Here is a 9478-nt window from a genome sequence, read left to right on the forward strand (position 1 = left end):
ACGTAGTGAAAGAGTTAACGAAAAGAATTGTATACGTTAAAGGTCAATATTAGGTTCCGGGAATGCTGTAGGCTTGCGGAAAGACAGCAGACCTTCTCATTTTTCGAGTGTCCGATTTTACTTGCAGCAGACTGTACATGGCCATATTGACTCTCCTGGCCTTCTCGCAGCCATTCCTTTCTACGTCCCATCCTACAGGTTGCGAGTCCGTCCTCCTCTTCACATTCCTACACGCCGGACTCTGTTTGCCCAGAATGACCCATGGCTACGTGCATTGTCCGACTTTAACGCCGTCGGTCACCTGTTTGACCACCACACGTCCTTGGTCAGCTTCCGTTCTCGTCTCCTGTCCACCGTTTCCTAATCTTTTTTCGTTACCCCTATCCCGTTCCTGTTGTAACCCCTCTAGTCTGTGTTTATCCTTCTGTTAGCTTTTAAGTTGGGACTTTGTATAGCCACACGGCGAACAATTTGATAATAAAAATAATAATAATAATAATATCCTTCTGATAGCTACCGGCTCAACACCGAAACAAACACAACAATCTCTTCAGAAAGGACTCGACAAATTACAACAGTGGTCCCGCTTCACGGGCTACGACATTTCCCCAGAGAAAAGCAAAATTATTTGTTTTTCTCAATTTTCTGCTCGCCGCTCAAAACCACTATACATCAATAACTCCAGAATTCCTAACGTAATAAAAACCAAAATTCTAGGAGTAGTCATTGACTCAACTCTTAGCTTCATACCACACACTCAATATCTAAAATCTTCCATCAAAAACAAACTACAGCTGTTCAAGTATCTTGGCTGCGGTAAAAAGCGAGCTTCTCGCGAAACCCTGCTGAAGATCATGAACGGCTGGCTTGTTCCGAAAATACTATTTGGCGCCGAACTCTACTCTAGAGGCGGCCCCAACATCCAAAACAAAGTAGAGAAAATATACAACCAGGCCCTGAGACAAATCTCAGGAGCTTTCCGCACCAGTCCCATATCTTCGTTAAACTGCGAATCCGGACAGCTCCCTTTCAGTCACACCTTACTCAATAGACTAGTATCAGCACAAGCACGACTCAACGAGAAAAATTTCCCAGCTCAGCCCCTCACCAACAGAACCAAAACCCTCTTCAAACAAATTACCACCAAAGAACTCTTAGAAATAGAAAAACTAAACAGACTCAAAGACAGACCCTGGAACGCAACAAAACCCAACATAGACTGGACTATGAAAGACATTAAAAAGGACAACTACAACCCCACCATTGCTCAACAACTCTTCCAGCAGCTCATCAATGGCAAGTACAAAACACATCACCACATCTACACAGACGGTTCCGTTCAAGCGAATACTCGGAAACTACATCTAGCAGTCTTAAACTCAATAATAATCTATCAATTTTTTCCGCAGAAGCTTTAGCCCTCCTAATAGCGGCCGATGAGGCCACAATAGACAACAAATCTATCGTCATATTTACAGATTCCGCGAGCGCACTTCAAGCAATAGAAAAAGGAACATCAAGACATCCCTACATACAATCCATAGACGAACACCTAGCCACTCGGAACATCACCCTTTGCTGGATACCGAGTCACATGGGAATCGCTGGAAACGAAGCCGCCGACCGATTGGCGAACGAAGGTCGAGCGAAACCGGACACCATCGAGACACCTTTCCCAAAGAGAGACCTCCTCCGCTGGGCCCAAGATGAAGTACGCTCATCTTGGGAACGCAAATGGAGATCGCTCATCGACGCCAAACTCCACAGCATCAAACCAACCACACTACCATGGAATGACACACCGAAACCACGCGACCAACGAATCCTCACCCGCATCAGAATAGGACACACCCGACTGACTCATAGCTACCTTTTCACGAAGAACAGCCCACCACCAATGTGCATCACCTGTGGATGCCAGCTCACCGTCAATCACATCATAGTTAAATGCAGAGCCCATACTACAGCCAGACAGCAATTCAACATCCCACAAAACCTAGAATCCGCCCTCAGCAACGACCCCACAAGCGAAGACAACATCATAAAATTTTTGAAAGAAATTAAAATATATAAAGAAATTTAACAGAAAGGAAAGAATAAATAAAAATGAAAAACAAACCTAATCTTAAATTTAAATAAAGGCAATATTGTTCCCCTCCCAACCCATTCCTTTCCTTAAACTATCCCATGATTCCAAACTTTTCCCTAATATGTAACTTTAATTTAAGATAGAGATGAATGTCGCCGTTAAGGCGCAAAATCTCTTTAATAAAAAAAAAAAAAAAAAAAAAAAAAAAAAAAAAAAAAAAAAAAAAAAAAAAAAAAAAGTTCGGAAGAGAACCTCTTCGAGTGAGCACCACGTATCCCTCTCGTTAAACAATCGAAAATGTCTGGTCGCGGCAAGGGTGGTAAAGTGAAGGGAAAGGCAAAGTCCCGCTCGAATCGTGCCGGTCTGCAGTTCCCGGTCGGCCGTATTCATCGTCTGCTGCGCAAGGGTAACTATGCCGAGCGCGTCGGTGCCGGCGCACCGGTGTATCTGGCGGCCGTGATGGAGTATCTGGCCGCGGAAGTGCTCGAGTTGGCCGGTAACGCCGCCCGTGACAACAAGAAGACGCGCATCATCCCGCGCCATCTGCAGCTGGCCATCCGCAACGACGAAGAGTTGAACAAGCTGCTTTCCGGTGTGACCATCGCCCAAGGCGGTGTGCTGCCCAACATTCAGGCCGTGCTGTTGCCGAAGAAGACGGAAAAGAAGGCATAAGGCGTGCTCTCTCGTGCTCACCCCGCCGCGCGGCACCGTGTCGCGCTCACAAACCCCGCCGAAGATCTCACCGTCACAAAAACCGTCCTTTTCAGGGCGACAAAATCGTGTGATAAAGGTTTATTTCACTACATTCAGTGCCCATGGCAGTTGGTTTCTGTTCAGTTTCAGTAGTTAAATGGTTAAATGGACGTAATTTCACAGTGTGGCTGGAGAACAACGAAAGAAATGTTTAAAATTAACTCAAGCAATGTGTCTCAATGTGTGAAGTAACATCGCAAGTTTGGTAGGTTAAACGGGGCAAACCATTTTGCTTCATATCAGGTATGTAGCTTTTTTCCGCTCATTTCTACCCGAACACATGCGTTGGTGGTGGTGGCCATGAAAAGTGATGGGTTTTGATCATCGCGTTAGAAACGGCCAACGCTACGCGCTCTACAGGTAGGGAATTTAACAATGTAAACGACCAAAGCGTTCTTTTCCCCGTATGCCACACCGAGCCCCGTGAGGTAGACCGGCGCCTTTCTACGAACTCTCAGTGGGTCGTCGTGTTAAAAAACGAATCGGTCACATATCCGAGAATCAGAACCGTCGGTAGTGTATCGCGCATCACCACCACCACTACGCGCGGTACACCGTACCACTCGCTGTGTATTCCATCGGATATCGTTTCGGGCATGGGGAATGGGGTAAGAGAAGGAGAGGAGTAGTCAAGTCGCATTTTTTTTGTTTTGTTTTCTCTGGCGTTTTTGGCGGCAAATGTGCCGGAGCGTCGGGAGAGCCACAAAAGCTTAGTTTGATACGAATGAGCAGGAAATATATCTTTACGGAACAGTTTTGGTGGTCCTGAAAAGGACCGTTTTTTTTGTAACACAAGCGGGGCTGTTCGCGCAGCTTAGCCTCCGAAACCGTACAGAGTGCGTCCCTGGCGTTTCAGGGCGTACACGACGTCCATGGCGGTGACGGTCTTGCGCTTGGCGTGCTCGGTGTACGTCACGGCATCACGGATCACGTTCTCGAGGAACACTTTCAGCACACCGCGAGTTTCTTCGTAGATCAGGCCGGAAATACGCTTCACACCGCCACGGCGAGCCAGACGGCGGATGGCCGGTTTCGTGATTCCCTGGATGTTATCACGCAGCACTTTGCGATGACGCTTGGCACCTCCTTTGCCCAGTCCCTTGCCTCCTTTTCCGCGGCCGGTCATGATGATGCTGCTTTACACAATTGGTTGTTGTTGACACGATGCAAACTGAACGAACGGTTTCGACGAACTACGATGGTTTCGGCAGTGAAACACGCCCTACCAGCCATAGCTTCGGGTGGAGATAGGGAATTCAATGGGCCAGAGCGAGATGGTGATATTCTTGTCTCTTTTACACCAACGCAGAAATTCCCCCGTCCCGCCACTGCCAGAAATCTCTCCTTACCGCGCCCATCTGTTGCCGCGGCAACTGATCCGAACTGAAAAATCGAGGTTTGTGCATCAAAGTGCGCATGCGCAATGCAATACGGTACGAAGTTTAAATGCCCTGCGCGATCGGGTCTTCGAAGACCCAGCGCGAGCGATCGAAAACCCAGCGCGAGCAATCGTAGACCAGTCGAATACCCAGCGCGGTCGAATACGGACGTACGGGTACCCGCACGGGTATACCCAGCGCGGTCGAATACGTACGTACGGGTACCCGTACGAGTATACCCAGCGCGAGCGGTCATTCATTCTTACGTACGCAGCGCAAGCGATCGCTAAATGAAGAGCAAAAACCGAAACGCGCTGGCCATATGAATTCGCTCCGCGAGAGGTTTAAATGGCTAGAGCGGGTTGAGCGCGAACGATGCATTCCCATACAGTCCATACAAACGACTACGCAGTAGATATATATTGGGCCTTTAGCACACCGTTCTCAACAAAGAGCGACGGTCTTGCGGTAGGTGCGCAGAGGCCGGAGTGGAAACAACGCGGTTCAATTCCGCGTAACAGCTCGAGACATGAGAATGTGTAGAAGGAAGAGAAGAGAAAAAGAGCGAGGGCCCCGAAAGGGGCCTCCATTTTTCGTTTTTGCCGCGGCAACTTCGGTTTTGCTTCGGAAATTTCCAACCAAATCTTTCTGAATATTCGTGTCCCGATTTGGCCACAATTTGGCTGGCTTTACTTCGTGCTGTGTTTCGGGGGCGGTTTTTATTGACCCGACCCACCCGATCGTGAGCACCCGAAGAGGGACCCGAAACTATATAAACGCGGTTTCACGGCGCGGTTCGGCCCAGCCCGATAGGTCGGTGTCAAACCTTTGACCGAACAAGACGTGTTTCATCGTGATTCGCAAGTGCAAGTGTAAACCAATAAAGAACCGTGTGAAAGTGGTAGTAAGAGATGGGTAAACGGAAGAAAGGGGAGACGAATAACAGCCCTCCCGATCCTGTCGTTGACAAAATACGCGTCATCGAGCTGGAGGAGGCTGATAATCCTAACATGGAAGGCGATACACCCGACGACCTGGCGGGTGAATTCGTGGAAGTGTCGTACAAGGGTGGCACCCGCCGTCACTCACCTACCAACGCCGCACCCGAGGTTGTGAGCATACCCGAAGGAGTGAGTACGAACAGCTCATCCAAACCGAGATCTCGTTTTCCACCGGTTGTGGTTAAGCTCCCTACCTTCGCCCAACTTCGGGCCGATCTGAAGCCGACAGCGGGAATCGAGTTCCAATGCACCGCTATGGGAACCAAAATCTGGACGAAATCAAATGAAAATTTTGATTCGGTACTCAAATATCTGCATGCACAAAACGCAGAATTCTATACGCACGACAACCCGCATGATCGTCCATTCAAAGCGGTCCTCCGCGGTCTACCGCTTATGGACCATGCGGAAATTTTAGCGGAGCTGCGAGACACCTACGGACTGTGTCCCACTGACATCTTCCGTATCAAACGGAAGCATGAAGGAGCTGACGCAGCGCACGGATCATGTCTGTACCTGATCCACTTCAAAAATGGATCTTGTTCCATGGCGGCCCTTAAATCACTCCGAGTGATTAACTACGTCCGCGTGCGCTGGGAGGCTTATCGAAATCGGGGACGGCGTCGACTCACGCAGTGTCTCAGATGCCAAGGCTTCGGTCACGGAGCCCGTCATTGCAACATGAGGCAAAAATGTGCCTCCTGTTCGCAGGAGCACACCATGGCTGACTGCCCAAATCAGACCAGCCCAAAATGCGCCAACTGTGGAGGAGAGCATATGGCCAACGATGCGGAGTGTCCGCAGCGAGTCATCTACACTCGAATTCGGCAGAAGGCCCTATCAGCTGCTAAAGCTAAATTCAGCAAGCGTTCTCCGGATCGACCTGCTTCTCCGCCTCCACCACCAGTGACAGCTGCAACGTTCCCTTCGTTACCGGTAACAGCCAAAACGACATCCAACGCCTTCGTGGAATCGTCGGATCCAGTCGTCGCTCCAACCTTACCACCTGGCCTCCAGTATGCTACTAAGTTAAAATCTGCTCCATCCTGTGATTCCGAATATCCAAATCCAGGCCAGCCGGAAGCCCCGCTATACAACTCTGCGGCTTTGATGCAGATCTTCATGGAGATGGTGCAGCGACTAGGTGCATGTCGCTCCCGTACTGAGCAAGTCACAGCCTTGGGCGAGTTCGTTATTCGCTATGGATAACACCATTCGCATTGTGAACTGGAATGCCTGCTCGGTAAGATCGAAGAAAATCCCACTTGTGGATTTTCTTCACCAGCAGGCCATCGACGTCGCATTCATCACCGAAACCCAGCTGAGACCGAACATCAACTTCTCGCTGCCGCACCACATATTTCTTCGATTGGATCGCCATCCCAACGCCGGTCGAGGTGGAGGTGTAGCTATTGCCATCAGACGAGGCTTACACTTCACTCAGCTGCCACACCTCAAAACATCACTAATTGAGGCAATCGGTGTGGAGCTCCACTCATCCTCTGGGGTCATCCGGCTCATCGCCGCCTACTGTCCATCACAGGCTTCGCGAGGTCGGGGATCCGACGCCACCTACAAACGTGACCTGAGCATCATCACTCGGGGTAGTTCCAGATTTGTTCTCGGCGGCGACCTGAACGCACGCCATCGTCTATGGAACAACACCCGTGGGAACCTCAACGGGGATTGCCTCTTCGAGCTTACGCAACGGGGAGACCTCATCGTGGAATTTCCTGACGTGCCCACCTTCATATCATCGAGCGGTTCTGCGAGCACTCTCGACATATTTCTGACCAACATGGAGATCATGAAACCCGTTACGCTGGACGAGCTGTGCTCCGACCACTTTCCGGTGGTTACGGAGCTCAACATCGGTGCTCGTCGTGCTCCAGTTCGCCAGCGCAGGGACTACCATAATGTCGACTGGGTTCGCTTCGGCAGGCTGGTGGACAACGATATCGGTCCAGTCCACATCAACACCATCGAGGACATTGACCAAGCAGTCAACAACCTGGAGCGATCCATCAAAGCAGCAGAGGATGTTTGTGTCAGAACAAGGCCTGTCAGCGGTGAGTTTGTGCACATCGACTCCCACACCTTAACATTAATCCGGCAACGTAACAGTTTTAGACGATCATACCAGAATACTGGCATTCAATATTATAAAACTCAAGCGGCAGTTTTGGCTAGAATCATCTCCGACAGGGTGGATCGCATTCGAAATGCAAATTTTGCTAGAACCATACAGAGCTTTGGCCCTTTCACATCACCCTTCTGGAAAGTTACCAAGGTTCTAAAGAGAAAACCCAAGCCTATCCCCCCATTAAAACATGCCGGGCAGTTGTTGGTCGCTCCGGCTGAGAAGTGCGAGGCTCTCGCTTTACAGTTTGCCAGCGCTCATCTTTTGGGAGCTGACGCTGTCAGCCCATTTGAATCAAGCGTAGGCTCCACTCTGGCGCGGCTTGAGGCAACTGACTTCTCGGTCCCGCGAGAGGAAAAAGTGACCATTGGAAATGTATGCCAAGCACTTAAACGGGCAAAAAATATGAAGGCTCCCGGGCCGGACGGGCTATTTAACATCTTGATCAAAAAACTACAAATCAAAGCTCTTACCTTAATTACCACCATCTTCAATCGGTGCCTCGAGCTTGGCTACTTTCCCGGTGCTTGGAAGGCAGCAAAGGTAGTGCCGATACTTAAACCCGGTAAAGATCCCACAATTCCAGTAAGCTATCGTCCAATCAGCCTGCTTTGCGCCTTAGGCAAACTTTTTGAAAGAATTGTCCTCGATCGACTTCAGGATTGGGTAACGGAGCTGGAACTCATTCCTTCATCTCAGTTCGGCTTCCGTCCAGGGCATTCCACCACCCTCCAACTCCTGAGGTTAAAGGGATATATTCAAACTAACAAAAGTGTCTCGAAGTCAACTGCCATTGCATTTCTTGACATCGAAAAAGCCTTTGATAATGTGTGGCACAACGGCTTGGTGCACAAACTATTTTCCTTTGGTTTCCCAGTGTATATTGTTAAAATTATCAACAACTACTTAAGTCAGAGGACATTCAGAGTGGCGCTGAACTCTGTACTTTCAAGTGTACACTCCATTCCCGCCGGTGTGCCACAGGGGAGTTTGTTGGCCCCTTTACTATACGTCCTATACACCTCTGACCTTCCAGCTATGCCCTCTAATGGGGAAATATTTCTATTTGCTGATGACACTGCCATAGCAGTAAAGGGCAGAACCGCTGTCCAACTGAGGAGCTCGGCTCAGCGCTACCTTGACGCTTTCCTCCTGTACACGAGAGACTGGAAGATCAGGGTAAATCCAGCAAAAACCCAGGCTATCATAATACCTCATCGCCTCAGATCCACTCTTCTAAAACCTCCCCAAAATAGTCGCTTGGTAATGAGTGGAGTCCCTGTAGAGTGGTCCCCGAGAGTGGGATATTTGGGCCTAATTCTGGACCAGAGGCTTATTTTCCGGGACCATACTAAACTCATCAGAGACAAGTGCAGTACAATGGTCAAGAGCCTCTACCCCCTAATAAATCGGCGGTCAAAGCTGTCGCTTGAGAACAAGTTGGCCATCTACAAACAAGTATTCCTGCCGGTTGTTACTTATGCCGTTCCAGTCTGGAGTTCGTGTGCTCAGATTCATCGAAGCAAGATCCAGGTCTCGCTAAACAAAATTCTACGGTTAATACTGAATACAAATAGGTTAACATCTAACGCTGCAATTTACGAACGTGCAGGCGTTCTACCTCTGAACACAATAATTGACACAATCAAAGAAACCACGATACAGAAGTGCTCAACCTCTGAACATAGCACCATCCGTGCATTAGCCCGTGTTTTGAGCATGGCCTAACTTAGTTAGTTCGTTATGTGTTACGTTAGTCTATAAGTTCGAAAAAAAAAAAAAAAAAAAAAAAAATAGCATTACCTCTCAACTACCACAGGTATAGGCTCGAAGCCATACAGATCAAAACTCAGCAACTGCTAAAACTTCTACTGTCTTGAAAAACGTATCGTACGTTGTATCCTGACCTAAGTACTCTTTGTAAACCGATGTAGGTGTAAAATGTGAATAAAAGAAATATGTATCGTATCGTATCGCGGTTCGGCCCAGTTTTGTATTACCACCACAAGTGAACAGACCCGTGTCGAACCCGATCAACGTCAACAGCATCAACAACATCAACTACGATGGCACGTACCAAGCAAACTGCCCGTAAGTCCACCGGAGGAAAGGCGCC

General features: G+C 48.9%; 2 protein-coding genes across 2 annotated transcripts; one reads left to right on the plus strand and one right to left on the minus strand.

Annotated features, from left to right (window-relative positions):
- The first annotated feature begins 2383 nt into the window (after positions 1 to 2383).
- LOC131285153 (histone H2A) lies at positions 2384 to 2761 on the plus strand. Its single transcript, XM_058314012.1, has one exon. The coding sequence runs from the start codon at positions 2387 to 2389 to the stop codon at positions 2759 to 2761; it is 375 nt and encodes a 124-aa protein (XP_058169995.1). The 5' UTR covers positions 2384 to 2386.
- An 895-nt stretch (positions 2762 to 3656) lies between these two features.
- Positions 3657 to 5073, minus strand: LOC131285154 (uncharacterized). Its single transcript, XM_058314013.1, has 3 exons — positions 5010 to 5073; positions 4792 to 4920; positions 3657 to 3841 (listed from the first exon to the last, which is right to left on the minus strand). Exons 1-3 carry the CDS (start codon positions 5071 to 5073, stop codon positions 3657 to 3659), a joined length of 378 nt encoding a protein of 125 aa, XP_058169996.1.
- Between the last annotated feature and the right edge of the window lie 4405 nt (positions 5074 to 9478).

This window comes from Anopheles ziemanni, chromosome 3, assembly GCF_943734765.1.
Source record: "Anopheles ziemanni chromosome 3, idAnoZiCoDA_A2_x.2, whole genome shotgun sequence".
Lineage (NCBI taxonomy): Eukaryota > Metazoa > Arthropoda > Insecta > Diptera > Culicidae > Anopheles > Anopheles ziemanni.